At 41.4% G+C, this 18,045-nt stretch overlaps 2 protein-coding genes across 6 annotated transcripts in view; both read left to right on the forward strand.

Annotated features, from left to right (window-relative positions):
• Window positions 1-284: 284 nt before the first annotated feature.
• On the forward strand, window positions 285-8,799 carry STRAP (serine/threonine kinase receptor associated protein). Its single transcript, XM_048057276.2, has 10 exons — window positions 285-510; window positions 1,536-1,671; window positions 2,440-2,521; window positions 2,780-2,852; window positions 3,414-3,510; window positions 5,242-5,379; window positions 5,949-6,085; window positions 6,804-6,953; window positions 7,459-7,524; window positions 7,866-8,799. The coding sequence occupies exons 1-10, from the start codon at window positions 399-401 to the stop codon at window positions 7,925-7,927; spliced, it is 1,053 nt and encodes a 350-aa protein (XP_047913233.1). The 5' UTR covers window positions 285-398; the 3' UTR covers window positions 7,928-8,799.
• A 1,251-nt stretch (window positions 8,800-10,050) lies between these two features.
• The window catches only part of DERA (deoxyribose-phosphate aldolase), a 54,999-nt gene continuing 47,004 nt past the window's right edge, over window positions 10,051-18,045 (forward strand). Inside the window, exon 1 of one of the 5 annotated variants that reach the window (XM_066999163.1) lies at window positions 10,051-10,287. In XM_066999163.1, coding sequence (XP_066855264.1) covers window positions 10,257-10,287 — 31 coding nt within the window. In that variant the 5' untranslated portion in view covers window positions 10,051-10,256. The remainder of the gene's footprint in view (window positions 10,288-18,045) is intronic. The other 4 variants (XM_066999176.1, XM_066999167.1, XM_066999174.1 and 1 more) reach the window with 4 other exon arrangements.

Below are 18,045 nucleotides of genomic sequence, written 5' to 3' on the forward strand. Positions count from 1 at the left end.
CCCGGTTTCAGCAGCCCCCATCCACCCCGCAGCATGCCCGCGGACGTCCCGGGCCTCCTCCTCCCACACCGGGGACGAGCCACGACCACCGCCACCAACGGCCCCAGCGGGCGCGGCGCCAGCCCCCAGGTCAACCGCTCCCCCTAGCGGCCCCCGCCGCCATTTCCGGCCCCACCGAGCTTCCGCGGCGTCATTTCCCTCGCCGCCGCCGCCGCCGCCAGCAGCAGCAGTACCGCGGCTGCCGCTCCGTGGCCGGCCCGAGGGGACCCGCGCCCCGCCGCCTCTCCCCCCCCCCCCACCGCGGTTTCTCCGCCGCCTGCACCCTCCCCGCTGCTGCCGCCTCTTCCTCCTCCTCCTCCTCCTCCTCCTCCTCAGCCGCCCGCTGCGGGCCCGCCGCCATGGCCATGAGGCAGACCCCGCTGACGTGCTCCGGGCACACGCGGCCCGTGGTGGACCTGGCCTTCAGCGGCGTCACCCCCTACGGATACTTCCTCATCAGCGCCTGCAAGGGTGAGCGAGGGCGGCGGGGACGGAGCCCCCCGGGGAGGGACGGAGTCCCCCGGGCACGCTGCTCGGCCCTGGGGTGTGAGGGACCGCTGCCCCGCTGCTCGCAGGCCCCGCCCGGCCCCGCCGCCTCTCTGCGAGGGGGAGAAGGGGAGGAGGGGGGCGAGGCGAGCGGCCTGTCGGGGGTTCGGCTGTAAACGTAGCCTGCGGGGTGCCTGAGCCCCCCTTCGTTCGGTTGTGGAGGGTGGGGAGGGAAGGACAGGAAAGACTCGAAAATACCGGTCTGAAACCGCATATTTCTACTACATGTGTGCCTATTCTGCAGCCTTTAAAGTCTGCTCCTTTTCAGCCAAGGCAGCTGCCTTCCTGGAAACAGAGCAGTGATGTCCACCTCCTTTCCCATGAGAACTCTCTTCTGCTCGTTTACGAGAGGCATTTTCACTTCCTATGTGTAGATGTTAATCTTCTGGATGTATTCATGTGTTTAAAAGGACATTCCTCTCCGCCTTGGAATGCTTCATAGTCATCTTTATTGATTCACATGCGAATAATATTTTGATAGCCTCCTGGAAAAAATAATCACAAGAAAGGTTTTACAAGCCTATTTTATTTTTGCAACATTTCTGGATACATTTTAAATGCCTCTGGTTAGAAACAAAATACTACTTTTTGCATACTATTTGTCTGAAAATATTGTTCCAAAATCAAAGGAACCGCTCTGCCTGATGAAAGCTTGGGCAGCCCTACCCATCACCCTTCTACTGTAGAAACAAAACTAAAAGAAAACTGGTATCTCATCTGGAATAGTATTCCAATATCCATACAGTTTTAGGTACATGCAGGAGGTGCAGCTGTATACTTAAGTTCTTCAGCTAAACCATTTCACAAAGAATAGTTTTGTAAGGTAAGTGTGCTGCCAGTAAGGGAGGCCAGTCCATTGGCAATTTCATTCTTTCATGCAAGGGAATCTTTTCTTAAAACAGCTTCATTTTTTATCATGTTACCTGAATAATGGTTTTGTTTTTGTGAAGATGGTAAGCCTATGCTACGTCAGGGTGACACAGGAGACTGGATTGGCACATTTCTAGGCCATAAAGGTGCTGTTTGGGGTGCTACTTTGAACAAGGATGCCACAAAAGCAGCTACAGCAGCAGCAGATTTTACAGCGTAAGTGCTTAACTGCTTTTAAAGTCTGTATTTTGATTTTAGGCAATAGCACATTTTTGTGACGTATAGCTGTAGTAAGTTACTGATTCATTTGTTGTTTTTTATTAAACTATTAGCTTACTTATGGGTAGCTAAATTAAAACCAAGAATTTTAGCTGCTTGCAAGCAGCTATAGCTAATTCTGTCATGCTGAACAACTATGATTGCTTCTTGACAAATATGCTTAATTACTGTACTGTTTTGCTAGACTAACATTTCTGTTCAATTCTAAACTTTATCACTGTAGTTATGCCAGAAAGTGTTGAGTGATTTTTGTGTCTACTAGTTAAGCACTTTTTTTTTTCAAGAACACTTGCAAAAACACTAGTGAATTCTTTCTTTTTTTTTTCTTTGTTTGAACTGTTTGCAGTCTATATCAATATATTTGACAGGTTGAATCTGGTTAATAGAGGCCAATCTATAAAAGTTGCTGAGAACTGCATTTGTTTGTCTTAAAATAAAACGCTAGTTACTCTGCATTCACCTGAAGAAGGTGGTGAAGGAAAATGGTGGTATAGTACAAAAAAAAAAGCTTTAGTAATAACATATGAGGTATACTTACTGACTGTATAGTAATTGATCAGAATGTAGTGTTTATTATTTAAAAAAAAAAAAGTAACAATAGCATCAGGAAAGATTAGGTAGGGTAGGAAAAACAGGGTAATTTGACTGTCCAAGCTGACTTATCCTGGTGCTACTGAAATGTAAATGTTTTCTCTTGTCATTTAGCAAAGTATGGGATGCTGTGTCAGGAGACGAACTAATCACATTGGCTCACAAACACATAGTCAAAAGCGTGGATTTTACACAGGTATGAAAAACTTTTATGGCTTACTCACAAGAGAGGTAAGCTCTTGGGTATGTTTTGGTATTAGTTACATTTCTTCTTTTTACATGTGTATTTTAACAGGCAAATAATCCAGCATGCAGCTTCTAGTTTGTAAGATCAAAGCTTAAATTTAATAAATGTTTTAAACACTGAGAGAAAGAACAGTTATTTTAAGACTCGTGAATGAAGGCTGGTATTTCAATTCAAAATAGAGTTGACACTATATAACTTCTATTTCAGGATAGCAATTATCTGTTAACAGGTGGACAAGATAAATTGTTGCGCATCTATGATTTGAGCAAGCCAGAAGCAGGTAAGTCTTCATTTAGAACCTTTTTTTTAATTAAACACAAGTTCTGAAATTCACAGAAGCACAAAAGACAAAGTCGAGGGTTGTTTTACAAACATGGTGTCTTTTAACACCTTGACTTACTAAAATAACCTGTTATCTTTAAATTTATCCTTTTACAAGTGAAGCAGAGGTTAGTGTTTCATGTTTCAGTGCAACACAGACTTATTGGGAGTAGGTAATTAAATTCAGTCCTCTGAAAGTAAAAAAAAAAAAAGTCTCCATGTGTTTAAAACAGTGTTTAAATTCATATCAACACTGACCTACTGAAGATTGACAAAAAGCTAGATAGCACTGGTGTTAAACTAGGGAAGCTTTTTAAGTTTAGACAATCAGTCTAAACTTAACCAATTTGTGTTTTTTCTGTTCCTGGAATAAGACCTGTAAATAAAGTCAGAGGTGTTTGAAGTAATTTTACAGTTTCCGGTAAACAGAAGCCTGTGTAGATTATTGGAGCTCCTAAAGTGCTGCATGGTGTCATTTTTGGTTCTTACATGTATTAAAATACTTTTATTTTATTTTAAGAACCTGATGTTGTCAGCGGGCATACTTCTGGCATTAAAAAGGCTTTATGGAGCAGTGATGACAAACAGATTCTTTCAGCTGACGATAAAACTGTTCGGTAAGAAAAAATAACTTTGAGTTTTTGAAGAAGCTCATTTATTATCATAAGGTCTGTCAGGATCATTATGCCTTCTGGTAAAGGATATCAGTAACACAGGTTATTTGATCCCAGGTTGCATGCCTAATGAAATGCTTATATGCTGTTGGAGACATAATTATCAAAATAATTCTGATTTACCCCATGAACATGTCCTCACTGATAGTAAGAGGTGGTCTTTGACAACTGAATAGTAGATTGAATTTGTCTTTCATAATCCTAGAAAATACTCGTTTATAGATGGGGTCTTGTGAACACATGCTGAGGTATTGCTGCCTTTTCTTCCATAACCAAGCCTTGAAAGATTCACAAGGTGTGTACTAGCCAGGGTCTGGGATAAAAGACTGGGAAGCCTATTTGGAATCAGTGCTCTGTTGATAGACAGATAGATAGCACAGCAGAGAATGAAAGCTACTGATAAGTTGTGAAGGCTTTTGTGTCTTTAAGATGGCTCCCCGGTCATGGTTAAATGTTTTGTTTCCTTTATGCCAGATTGGTAGATGTATGGAAACCTAGACAAACCTGGCTGCGGTGGTGAGGAAATGATAAAGACCCTTCCTCAAACTTTGCTGTCTAGATGGGAGATATGCCTTGCTGCTTTTTCAGCTTTCTAGTTAATGTGACCAGTGTCATCTCATGCCTAGTTGTCTTATCATTCTTATAGCTATCACATAGAGAAATAGTCTGGCTTTGTGGAAAGAAGGGGGGGGGGGTTGAAGTCACAGATACAGTCTAACTGTAGTCTCCTTATTGGCTCCAGTGCTTTTCAGTTTTCATACCATAGAATAGTTTGGGTTGGAAGGGACCTCAAAGATCATCCAACCCCCCTAGACTACCCACTAGACCAGGTTGCTCATGGCCTCATCCAACCTGGCCTTGAACACCTCCAGGGATGGGGCATCCACGGCTTCTCCAGGCAGTCTGTGCCAGTGCTTCACCACCCTCTGAGTGAAGAATTTTCTCCTAACCTCTAATCTAAATCTCACCCCTTTTGGTTTCAAATCATTCCCTCTCGTCCTGTCATTTTCTGTCTGAGCAAAAAGCTGCTCTCCATCTTTTTTTATAAGCCCCCTGCCTTGCTCGTGTTCAAGATAGGCAAGCATCTGGTCTGGTCTTTTTTTTTTTCTGGATTTCAGAAATAGAAATACGGAGGTCACTCAATTTATGAATTTTCTTATATGTCGCAATTTAATTTGGTTTCTGTTTAGATAGCTCTGGCATGCCTAGGTAAAATTTTAGATTATATTAAATGAGTCTGTTATTTGGGTAAACTGCTATTAGTACCTCTCTGTGTTCTGAGTTAAAAAGGCAGAATGGAATATTCAGTCCTTACTTCTAGAAAGCTGTATTTTTCAGGAGATGTATAATAACGTTTTCAGTCTCTTAAGAGAACCCTTGAGTGGTCGAATGATATGTGGACCATTTACTGTTGCATGAAGTTTCAATAGTAGTAGTATTTTAATGCAACCATGCCTTAATTCCCACCTATGTAAAGCTACGCAAAGCAAAGATAAGAATGCCACTGAAAATCCAAAGTGCCTGTGGAATCAAACCACAGGCTTTCTTTATTAGGTGTGTTTTGTTGTTGTTTTTTTTGTTTTTAAACCACAGCTTGCCACAGATGGGGATAAAAGCTGTTTGATTTGCTGAAGTAATCTGAGAGTCTGCCTTGTGTTTTTGTTTCCTGTTAAGCCTCTGGGACCGGAGTACTATGACTGAAGTGAAGGCACTAAATGTTGCAATGTCAGTGAGCAGCATGGAGTATGTTCCAGAAGGACAGATACTTGTGATAACCTATGGGAAGACTATTGCTTTTCATAGTGCAGAAACGTGAGTCCAAAACACAGAATTTTCACAGGTTGAGTAATGGGTTTGATTGTGGGTCAAACTAGTACAGGGCCAAAATATGAAAGTGGCAGAACTGATATGAGTGGATATCTTTGCTTGCCATCTTGTCAAAAGAAGTGTGAAAGCTATCCTTTTCTAAAATAGCGTTCCCTAACTGCCTGTGAGATGCTAGGATGCAAAGATTCGGTGCCATTTTCATCATTCAAACTAACTGTAGTTGTCATTAGATAAGAGTTTCATCCAGGCTTCAGTTTAGTGTGCTTTTCAGGGAACTAGTTATTTATACAACCTCTGTGATGTCTTAAGAAAGCGTGTTACATTCTTAAGCATATTTCAGTAAGTAGTTCTGAATCTGTGAGCCTTCTGTTCTACTTATTCTAGTTGTTTCTATGAACTAGTTGTTTCTTAACTTGGTGGACTTGACTTGCAGGTACTAAAACTTGTTTGGAAACTGTGTGGGTGTCTTCTGTTTTTCTTAAAAGCAGTTGTGATTTGTAGAATCAGTTTCTTTGCTTTCAGGACCTTTTTTTAAAACAAAAATTCTCCCTCAGTCTAGAGCAGATTAAATCATTTGAAGCACCTGCTACAATCAATTCTGCATCACTTCACCCAGAGAAAGAATGTTTGGTTGCAGGCGGTGAAGATTTTAAGCTCTATAAATACGACTATAACACAGGAGAAGAATTAGGTATGTTTGCCTTCTATAATAGAAAAATGAGTTCTGATGTAAGTATTAGATTAATGACGGTGGCTAATAGATGAGACTGTTATATGAGGTCTTAGCATAGCTTGCTGTGCAAGACAATGAAAAGGTTTGTAGTCAGTTAAGTTTTTTTTTTTCCTCAGTACATCTAACATAACATCTAATGTTATCGTTCTAGATCTAATTAAAACCTTCATTAAACAGCTCTTTGTACCTATTGGAAAAAAAAGTTGAGTCATTCCATACTGCTGTATGTTAACTTAAATGTCTTACTACGGCATTCGTTATGTCAAAAGAGTCACAGGTACTTGGTTGTGTGAAAAATGTAATATGTTTGTGTTCTTCTTAGTGTTGGCCAAATACAGGTTTTTAAGTGTATTTTTAACTTTGTTAATCCTATCCTCATATAAAATCAGATGTATGCACAGTGAGTGGTTGAAGGAACAGGGTTGTGTACTCTATGCTACTGGCTTGCTTTGTACTTTTGTCTTGAATTTGAATTAAGCACCTGTTTTCTTGTGTTTAGTATAACATTAATATTCTCTAAATTAGAAGTCACGGGGATACCAGTTATTCTAAACTTTGTTTTGCATCAGAATAAAATACTGGGAAAGTGCCCCTATCAATACTTCTGTTTTCTTCTGATCAGTCTTTACCAGTTAACTTCTACTGTTGACTGATACTTGAAATTATGGTCTTCCAGAATCTTACAAAGGACACTTCGGTCCAATTCACTGTGTGAGATTTAGTCCTGATGGAGAGTTATATGCCAGTGGTTCAGAGGATGGTACGCTAAGGCTGTGGCAGACAACAGTAGGGAAAACCTATGGTCTTTGGAAGTGTGTAGTTCCTGGTAAGTGTGTGTGTTTTTGTGGTAAAACTTAGCTGTTTCATACTCAGTTCTTAGGTAATACCTAGCAGTAATATCACAAGTGGTATACAACATCTGAATTTTGTACAGTATCTGTACATCTGAGGCGTCTTCGTAGCCCCTCAAGTTGGTTGGATTTAAGGTTTTGCTTTTGTAGCTGTCGTTTAATCAATTAATTTCAAATCTGTAAGCTTGGTGAATATAGACCCTTTGTGTCTAATTAAGCAAATGGTCTCATATTTTGATGTTAAAGAACAAGAGATATGAAGTACTTTTCTAAATACTTAAGGATAAAAGAATCTCTAGAAGGGAGTGTATATAATAGGCTTATTTTATATTGCACTTTGATTCTCTAGAAAACTGCAAGCAATAACAATTCATGGAATTGCTTACCAAGCTCTTTCTCCTCAACACTACAGTGGATATTTTTTTTTTATTTCTGTGGGTCGGGGAAGTGAAGGTATTAACTTTTTTCTCCTCTCTGCAGAAGAGGAGAATGCAGAAGCAGCAAAAGCAAGGACCACTCTTCCAGGAACTGCAGAGGAGGAAATAGGTAATGCACTGAACTGCCAAGTTCCACTCAGCTATGTGTTAAAAGATGAGTCAAGATGGTAGAGTTCTATAGGATGGGAAAGTTAGTTTTTTCCAAGTACCTTCTGTCACTTTTCACTCCTTTCAGAAGGTATTTAAGTGCATTTTTCTGAAAATGACTGTAAGTGTCAGGCTGGTGACTAGAGCTGTGTCAGCCTGCAGACTGAACAGATATGGTAGAATAACTGAATCAGGTTAAATGGGAAAACAAACCCAACTGGTCTTTAAAACAGGTGCTGCAGTATTTCTTTGGTTTATATCAGTAAGGTGAAATTAAATAATACCCTCTTTGTTTCATTGCAGAAGAAGTTGCCTCTGAAAACTCAGATACGGTGTACAGCTCAACTCCTGAAGTTAAGGCGTGATTATCTCAACCGTTTTGCAACATATGGACATACAAGACTAAATCAAGTGAGCAGTGAACAGCAGCCTTCCAGAGTGCGCTCTCTACATAAGGCAAAGATGGGCAGTAATTGATGAGAATGCGGTGGAAGTGGCTAGGTGTTGTCTGTAAGAGAACTGAGTATCCAAAAAAAAGAAGACAAGTAGTAGAGTTTTGCTGTCTTTTTAGCATAACTGCCTACTGTCTTTTGAAAGAAGTGTGCAAACCAAGATCCAGTCTCTCTAATTTCAATTAGACTCATTGTAGTGTGTTTTCTTTATTATGGAGAAGAAATATAATGGCTTTTACCTTTTTTTTCTTGAAATTTGAAAGATTTGGCTTTAGTTGAAAAGAAGGGGGATTAATATACTAAAAGTGTTTGGTTGGGTTTTTGTTTCATTGTACACTGCTTCTGAATGTTTAACTGTTTTCAGTTGTCTGAATAAAATGCCTCTCAAAACTCCTATCTTACTCTTTAGCCTTGGGTTCATGGAACAGAAAAGCAGCCAAGTTAATTGTGTAATCCTTTCTAGCATCTGTTTTTTGTACTATACAGAGGGAAAGTAATAAGAATGTTTTAGTGTTTGGTACAGAGAGTGGCAAGTTCTTGACGTGTAAGCCTTGTGTCATTTTATTCTTTGAAGTTTGAATGTAAAAGTGAGTCTCTAAAATCAAAAGCATTGAAAACTACTAAACTAAACGTGCTGCCTGAAACTACTTGGTTGTACACAGTAATTTCAGAGGTTGACTATGAATCTGTATAAAGCTTGGGTTTAGTCCTCTAAACTGGATTTAAAAAGTTATTCTCTCCAGGTCAAAATCATATTTTCTTCATTAAAGAAAATATTGCCATTCTTCCACTTGTCACTTCCTTTAATGTTACACCGAAAGGTTTACAAAACGTGCTCTGTGTGGAAAGGAGAAATGTTATGTAGGTACATTTGGGTGGGTTCTTGTTTTTACTATTCTTCGGGATTTTTGTCCAAAGGAGTAACAGTAATGCTAGAAGAAATGTTAAAAGAAAATTGAAGCTTAACATTTGAAAACTTGTATATAAATTGGAACAGTGGTAATTCTATATAGAGAAAATACTCTTTCAGAGTGAGGGCAGTCAAACACTGTGAAGGTTGTAGAGGCTCCCTTCTTGAAGACACTGAAAACCCAACTGGTTTTGGCCCTGCTGAAGCTTTGTGTGCTCGTGCAGGGGCCTACAATTCAGTAAGTCTCCAGAGGTCCCTTCCAGCCCCAACTCTGCTGTGGTAGAGGTGGAAACAGTAATACGGAGGATAATAAAGAATGATAAAATGAGTCTTGGTTTCGTAGTAAATTATGGTATAATTAAAGGTGTGTTAGTTCAGTGGCAACTCCAAAGATAATTTTGAAATATTTATTGAAATTTCATCTTAAAAATGAGTACTCCTGTGCTTTACAGCTAATAGTCTGATTTAGTCATCTCTAATTCTTTTAAGGCTTATGATGATTCCAAGTCTCATGATTCAACCCAGAAGCTTACTTTACCAGTTGAAAAGTGCATTTAAAACAAGGAGCTCTTTATCCCTGCTGTAGTGAAACTTCTTATAGAGTGGTCTTTGTGCTGTGTTTCAAGTAGGCTGTTCAGCACTTCAGAGGGAACTCTGGAGTAGCATTCTCAAATCCAAGAGCTGTGACCCTTCGTGGCTTTACAAGATGCTGTTGTAGTTCATGGTTTCTTTGCTAGCAGTGAAATGAGTAGGGCTAAAGTTGCAAGATGTCTCAATATTGACAGTGCTTTATACTTCTTTTTCCTGCCTTTGCATTGTTGCAACTGTAGGGGAAAAACATGAAACAAAGCCACTGACAACGCCACGAGTTTTTAGATTTTCATTTGGCCTGCTGTTAATAGAAAGCTTTACGAAGTTAAGTTTATATAGAGCATGTTCTGTAAGTGTTGGAGGAATATGAACTTCCCTTTGAACTCGGAGGAAAGTGAAGCTGGCCGGACTCGTTGTGGGGGCTGCCGGACCGGTGTGCGGATAACACAAAGCAAAGGGGAGGTGGTCTCGGTGCCACGGCTGGGGGCTTGCCTAGGAAAGGGTGGGCTTCGTGCCGGTGCCCCGGGTACCGGGGGCAGCGTGGCGGCATCTGCCTGCACCTCTTAAAAAATGGGGGGCAGTCACGCTTTTAATCTCTGCTCCCCGGGCTCACCGCCTCGCTAGGGGCAGTGCCAAGCGCGGCCCGGAGGCGCTCGCCCGGTGTCCCCGCCGCTTCCTGCCGGTGCGGGGCGGGACCGGGGAGGCCTCAGGCGGGCTGGAAAGGCGCCGGTAGCGCGGGGGATGGCGGCCAGAAACCCGGGCACCAAGCTGGGTAAGGGGCCGGGCCTGCGGGGAGGGCCAGGGAGAGACAACGCGGAGCGGGGCGGGGGGGGCAGCCTGGCGGCCCGGCCTCGGGCTTCCTCAACGGGAGTCTCCCCTGCAGGCTGCGGGCTCCGTGGGGCTGCCTCCCGTCCCGGCTGCCTCCCTCCGTACGTCGGGGGCTGCGGGGGGCAGTGCCGGGGCTCCCCCTGCTCCCCTCAGCGGGAAGCGCGGCCCCGTGGTGGAGGAGCGTGGAGCAGCTGGGCTGCTCGCCTGGTGCCAGTCAGGCTTTTCGAGCACACTTGTTTCAAATGTACGAGTTTCAAGCGTACGAAAAGGTGGTCGTGGTTACCCTCACGCAGCGCCCTGCCTGCCTGCCTGGAGGGGCTCAGGGCAGAGCAAAGCTCACAGGATGCATGGACATGGCATGCAGTTGAGCTGGGTCCCCTCCTGTGCCCCTTCCAGGCTCTGACTGAGTGAAACCTTTGTTGTTGTGCTTCCTTCTCTCTTCCTCTCCCCCAAGAGTTCCAAAGCACTTTTGATTAATTCAGTTTTGATTTGAAACCTGGGACTTTGCCTTTCCATATTTGTTACTTGCTCTCTGGAGACTGATCAGGTTTTTCCTGATATTTGCAGGTGATCTTCGGTCCAGAAAGGTGGCAGTACCCCCAGATAAGGCAGAGATCCTCCAATAAAGGCTTTCCTTGCCACTCCCCGGCTGGAACTTGTATTCTGCTAACTGCTGAATACATCTCCTTGGGAAAGGAGAATTGGCCATGGCTCTCTGACTTGTCCACACAGCCACACCTAATTGCAGTGGTGGAATGAGTTGAGGTGACTGGCCCCTTTACGGCCCACCTGGAGGGGTATGATAGCTTGGTCAGTGGCAGGAGATGTAAATTAAGTGGAGGAGATACAGGGTTGTTTCATGGAAGTGGAGGAACAGGAGGTCTCAAGTCAGCGTGAGCAGAGTGCAGGAGGCCATGCAGCACAGGGTCATGTGGTTGTACTCCTCTCTCTGGCACAAGGGCAGGCGTTTTTACAGAGTTAATACGCAGTTTGAATGATTAACCTGTGGACAAATTGAAGTTAACTCTGTTTTCATTCTCTGCAATGACTGATGTGCAGCTCCTAAAAGTGAGCTGTCATGTTGCTCTCTGATGTGCTTATCCTTGGGCTGCTTAAGTTTCTTTCAAGCATAACTGTCTGAATGTTATCTTTTTTGCTGACACAAATGTGTTAATAATGCAGTGGCAAACCTTCTGTCTCTGTTACAAAAAAAAAAGTCAGCATGAAATTTTGCACATGCGCTCCAGCTATTGTAAACTAGGCATGTGTTGTACTTCTTACAGTAAATTTAGTCTTACAGTTAATTACCTGCATGTGCAGGAACTGCATAAACTTGAATCTGAAGTCAGTTCAGTTTTATTAAACAGTTGTCATCCAACAGACAGGAGTAGTCATAAGGAAGGCAATGCTGCCAAGTATAAAATTACTGGTAGAGACAGGTGACCTCATTAACTTTTGGCTGGATCTTGCTGTACAACCATAGTGAAAGGAAAAGAAAAACTACTCAGTGTACAACTGACCAACAAAGCATAGTCTTTAGTTTATGCACCCACTAAAATAATCTTTGAATTTTTTAACTCTTTTTTTTTTTTTTAATCTTTCCACCTATTTTCTGTAATTTTCTGTTCCTGTAACTCCACTGCCCAAGAGATAGGGTTAACTTGTGTGCAAGATTATTAAGGGAGAACACAGTGGGATGGATGTCTTTAGGGCTGTACCACATGGCCTATTCTAACTGCAGCTGATTCACCTGGAAAGGCCACTGCCCCCCCCCCGTTTATCCACAGGTACTTGTTGCCATCCCCTCCCAGTGATTTCTTTAAATCAGCTGTGGTCAAAATGACCCAGGTTGGAGGTGCAGGGCGTACCCTGCAGTGGCTGTTTCTAACTGCTTGCTGGCTTATGCTGGCACTTTAAGGGAGAAAATCTCCCTGCCATTCAGTCTCCAAGTAAATACACATCTGAAATACTTTAGTGCTATTATCTTAAGTAAATTGCTGTATCATATTTTAAGTGCTGTACCTTCACTGGTAACAGTAGTCAAAAGGGGTATGTTAAGCCCTTGCCTTTATCTTTCATGGTTGCTAGCTATGCACATTGCTTCTGTGACTTTACATGTTAGCTTTTGAAGGTTTTGCCTGCTTGCAACAGCAGCTTTAACAGTAATTCAAATGATTTGCTCCATATCTCGCAGAGCTTTCTGTAACATTATAGGTGTTTGCTAATAAGGACACCGAGTGGTAAAATATCTTTTACTTAAAAAATACTTTATTTCATTTGAATCCTTTTCTATGCTTCTATTATTTCTTTGTTCAATATGTAATGTCATTATTTATGAAGTGTGTTTCGGATGCCACCATTAGAGAGCATCTTATTTATTCATGAATGGCAAACTAAACTGTTCTTAAATCATTGCATATAATGCTTCCCCGTGTGATTTTTTTCCAGTAAAATAAATACATTTTTGTAAAAACCCTTAATTAATCCTTTCTTTCTTATCGCTGTTCCTCAGTAGAAGAAGTAGGAGTTTACTTGTTAAAAAGAACAGGTACATCTGAAGCAGATAAAGACACAGATTTGAATGAACCAGTCAGAGGGTCACTAGTGTAATGTACTGGCACTTCTGATATATTTTCAGTGAGACAATCATATAAAGAAGGTGGATAAGAAATTTTATAAGTTTGTCATTCCACAGGGACTGTCTGCAGAAGCATTCTTTTATACTCAGGTACATCGTGATGACTATGAGGGCTGAAAGGAATCTGCCTCTCCTGCTCTGCTCTTAAGGGCACTTGAGTATAATGGACCAGGTGCTTTGTACTTTATCACTTTTCAGAAAAGCATCAGATGCAACTTTTAATGCCACTTCAGAACAAAGTAGTGAGAAACGTAAATGAGCATTTGCTTTGTAGTGTAAGCTAAGTAGTATACGCCTTTGGTTTAACTGCAGGGATGCAGGCATTTGCCACATGGTTTTTCTGTTCCCTGCAGATGTAATTTTGATGCAGCAGCTTCAGAAGTCATGGAGAAAGATAGACAGATGTCCTGTAACCTTGGGTAGAGGCAGAAAATGACAACTAGGATGTTTAAAGCTCAGCAGATAATGCATCTTCTGCATCCTGAACTTGCGCCTAGGTACAAATCTTTCTTCAGGCAGCTCAGTAGGGAGGTTGGATGGGGGAATGGCCTGAACAATGACCCAAGGTCATGTGGCAGATCAACAGCAGAATTGATTGCCAGTTGAAAAAACTACAGTTTAACAATTTATTGTATTATAAGGGGTGAGTCATGCTTGACCAACCTAATTGCCTTCTGTAGTAAAATGACTGGTTATGTTGACAAGGGGAGAGCAGTAGATGTCATTTATTTCAACTTTATCAAGGCTTTTGATGCTATCTCTTGCAAAATTATTGTATCCAAGTTGGGGCATTTGGGAAGGTAGATACCTGAATGGGTAAAAACCTGTTTGGATGGTTCAGTTGAGAAGAGTATGACCAATTGACCATTACCTGCTTTGAGGCTGGTACTAGGTAGAGTGATACAGAGGTTTCGCCTGGTGCCCATCTTGTTTAACCTTTTTTTCAGTAACCTAGAGGTGGTGATAGACTTGCTGCTCATAAAGTTTGTAGACATCACTAAATTGACAAACTGGCACAAGTTCAGCAGAGGGCTACCAAGACAGCTGGGGCCTGGAGCACTTGCCCTGTGAGGAGAGACTGAGAGAGCTGGGCTGAGTTAGACTGGTGAGGAGGTGGCTTCAGGGATACTAACAGCAGCCTGCTCATCCCTGCTGCGAGGGCATCAAGAAAGCAGAGCCAGGCTCTTCTTGGCTTGCGTGATGAGATGAAGTAAGACAACAGACTTGTCCTGAGGCAGAGAAGTTCAGACTGAATATGAAGAAAAACTTCACGCGGGACAGTCAGGCAGTGGGGCAGGTTGCCCAGAGGCTGTGCAGTCTCCATCCTCGGGGGCTCTCAAAATGCAGCTGGATAAAGTCCTGAGAAACATGGTCTGAGCTCAGATTTGGCCCTGCTGTGAGCAGGAGGTTGCATGAAAGACTGGATGATAGAGACCATCCAGCCCAAATCATTCTCTGATTATTTTTTGGTGTGTGTGTGTATATATATATATATATCCTTTGAGTAATGAATAATTAATTACACTTGTTTTGCCCAGTCTGTTCTTGGACTATTAAAAAAAAAATCCATCCATGTTGCTCAGTCTCTCTAGATGAAGGGCCAGAAATATATTTGTTACGTTTAAATTGATATTTTTAATTATAGTTGGTATTTCTGAGCCATTTACATATGAGAACTAGCCTGTTGGTAAGTGGCATTTAGATAATGAAGCATTGCATCCCTTTTCAAGACCACGTAATTCTGTTCTAATATATTAATAGCTGGTTTTAGCCTGTACAGTGGTTCTGTTCCTTCAGTGTTTCCTCTCTAACACCTTTTGAATCTGCTAGAGAACTGTAATTTGAAAGAAAGATAGATGTCTCAGAAATAACTAAGTCACTGGGCAGAATGACCAAACTAGTCTCTCTGAGGAAAAGGCAGGCACAGCTCAGCAATTACGTGGCTTCTCATTACAACTTTTTTTTTTTTTTTGGCTTTATCCAAGTAACAATGTCCTGTCTTACTCCATAGTCGTAAGGACCATAACAGGACAGCTGGGCTGCTGGGGTAAGGAGAGGTCTCCATAGGCAGGGTGGAAGCAGACGACTGAGATCTGCAGGAAAGCAAGCTCCTGCTGTTCTGCAGCTCGTGGGGCAGCCAGCCTTCTGAGAAAAGAAAGGCTCATAAGCAGTTTTCAAAGTGTTTTGGAGGATGCTGTGAGCCATTTCATCTGATCCATAGCCAAGATGATGTGACCTTACCAATGTGGTGAGCCAGTAGAGCTTATTTCTAGTTCAGAGCTCATGCCTTGGTGTCCTCCTTTGTGTACCTGAATGCTGATGACTTGCAGGCTGAACTTCTCCCATATAAGAAGGACCCATCTGAGAATAAAATAGGTCTCTGGCAAGAGTTTCTATGGGAAAGTGATTGCAGCTTCTATGTCAAAGAAGCTGAGTAACCCCCAAGCTCTAAACAGCTTACTTGGTAACGAAACTGTTGTATAGCGTAACCTGATCCTGGATTTTTTTCTCTCTCTTCAGTGTTTTTCTTAGACTTTGCATGGCCAGCTGGATTCAGCCCATGTTCAACTGAATACCTCATTTCTCCACTGAAGGTTCAGGACACAGTTTCATATAAGCTTCTCCAGAAATAATAGCTTTCATCACTTCCCTTACCCATTTTATCATGTGTTTATGGTAAGAGCAGGAGCACACATGCTGTTTCTGGCACAGAAAAGGAAATAAACAGTTGGGGGGGCAGCTTCTTTTGGGGACAGCGCTGCTTTGAAATGCTTGTGAAACTACAGCCTCAGGCATTCTTTAGCTTTCTGTTTCGCCATCTGAAGGGTAACAGCTACACATTTTCCAAAGTTTCTGAAAAGCTTAGTCTTTTTTTTCATGAGGAATGTGTTAGGTATCTTAGATATTTATGTAATTATACTAATGAAGTGGTTTTATTTATTGTTTTCTGAGGAAATGCTTGGTATTTTTGGAGTCGTGTTCTTCAAAGGGAGGAGATGAATTTCCTGTTAAGATGTTGAATATGATTTTTTCAAATGTCTTCAGAGGAAAAAGTAAACTTGAAGAGTGATTACAGAATATTGGCTAATTAGCTATAGTGTAACTGCTTTAATTACTTTCATCCCTGAAGCCACATTACTGTGCAGATGACTAACAGATGACTTAAAAAAAAAAAAAAAAAAAAAAAAAAGACGTGTTCACACTGCAAGGTTAATGAGCCTAATTAAATATAGTTTTCCTTAGCCAGATACTAAATCATAAAGCTTGGGGGAGTGGAGGAGGGGCAGAATCCAAAGGCGGTCAGTTCTATTTCAAATACTGGTTTTATTCTGATTTTTTCTTAATTGAAAAAAAAAAAAAAAGCTGGCATTGTAAGTGATTTTTCTGAATAGAGACACCTCTATTTAAAATCTAGTGAGGTCTCACACGGCAAACTTTGAAAGTCTATTTAGAGACAATTACACTGAGACATACTTGTTTTCAGTTGCCCACTGCTTTAATTAATGGAGAAGTGGGCTTGAATAAAAGATCTGTGTCAGATAGGAGTCTCCATCTGCTGCTGGATATTACCAGAACCTTTGTCCTTCTTTGCCGTGCATTCTTTTTATTGCAGCATTTTTATTTCTCTTTGTAAGTTGCCTAATGTTTTGCATGGAGTTCTGATATTCTTTTTTTAAGTGTTTTTTTTTTTTTTAAGCTATGCACAGTTCAATATCCCACATTCAAAAAAGACTTAGAGATCCAGATTCTGTGGTCTTTCAAGGAAACAAAAATCTCAGACACAAAAATTAGATTGGGTTGCCATGCGTCAGCTACCTTCATGACTGGTCTTGAGATATTAAAAACAGAAGGTAAAATGTATTGCATGGTGAGACTGAAGGGTTTAAGCCAGTGCCTTTCATTGTACTGCAAAGAACCAAGAGTGCATATTGCTAATGAGCTGGCATATCATATGGTGACTTTCTCATGTGATTTACCACTCTGAGGAGACCAGGTAAAACTAAATTTTATATATAGGGCCTTTTGGTTCTGAACAGAGTGGTTTTATTTTGTTGTTGTTGTGTTTTTTTGTGTTTTTTTTTTTCTTTTAAATGGACCATAAGAATAAGCATGTCATCTTTCAGGTACCCATTCCTTCAAAAGCAGCAATGGGTGAATATGAGTTAACAAATTACTGGCTTATTTCACTTCCACTATTCCTCCACCTCTTTTCTCACATTGATTGTGAATTACTTAAACATTACTTCTCCCACCACCACCCAAACAGCATTACCCTCGATTATTTCCTTTAACCTGATCTAATGTGCAGGGCTCCATTTCCTACACAGATTGCTCAGACCTTCTGAGAAGCTATGCCCAAAGGTCAGGTAGGGCCAGATATAGTAATGGTATGTCTCTAGAAGTCCAGCACAAGATGTATCAGATTAAATCCTCTCCAAATAATAAGCAACAAAGCGTTAACCTCTTCATGGAGGCAATTGCTGTTCTGTCACTTAAATTCGGGTTTATGCCCCAATAGCCAAGAGGTTGAAAATTTTCCATATCTAACGAAGTGGATGCTGTCTTCATATTCTTCCAAACTCTGTAGAAGGCAGCTTTTATAAGGTCCAATATCTTGGCTGTCTTCTGTAAGGTAGGAACAATGGGTTAGAGTAGATTAACTGAAGCTTCTGGATCTTTATTAGAGAGTTAGAAGCTGAGTTCTTCACCTAAACTGGCTTCTTTGACTTTATCAGATTTTCCAAAGGAGCTGAAAGATCACCGTATACCCAGTAGAGTTCAAAAGTTACCATGACAAATTGGATTATGATTAAATGATTCCACCTGAACACTTGGCACACAGTAGAAGAATCACTACACAGAGTTTGTGTTTCCTTTAATTGTCTATGTATTCATTTATATTTTCCAATGGGCTTTGGCAAGTATCACCTATGGTGGCCCCATGGGAAGAGATTTATGTTCTCTGCTGATCACCTGGGAGACTTGACCTTAAAGCAACTGCAGAAGACGTAGCTTATATTTCAGCTGTCTATGTTTATGTGGTTTACATTTATTGACATTCAA

This window comes from Anser cygnoides, chromosome 1, assembly GCF_040182565.1.
Source record: "Anser cygnoides isolate HZ-2024a breed goose chromosome 1, Taihu_goose_T2T_genome, whole genome shotgun sequence".
Classification (NCBI taxonomy): domain Eukaryota; kingdom Metazoa; phylum Chordata; class Aves; order Anseriformes; family Anatidae; genus Anser; species Anser cygnoides.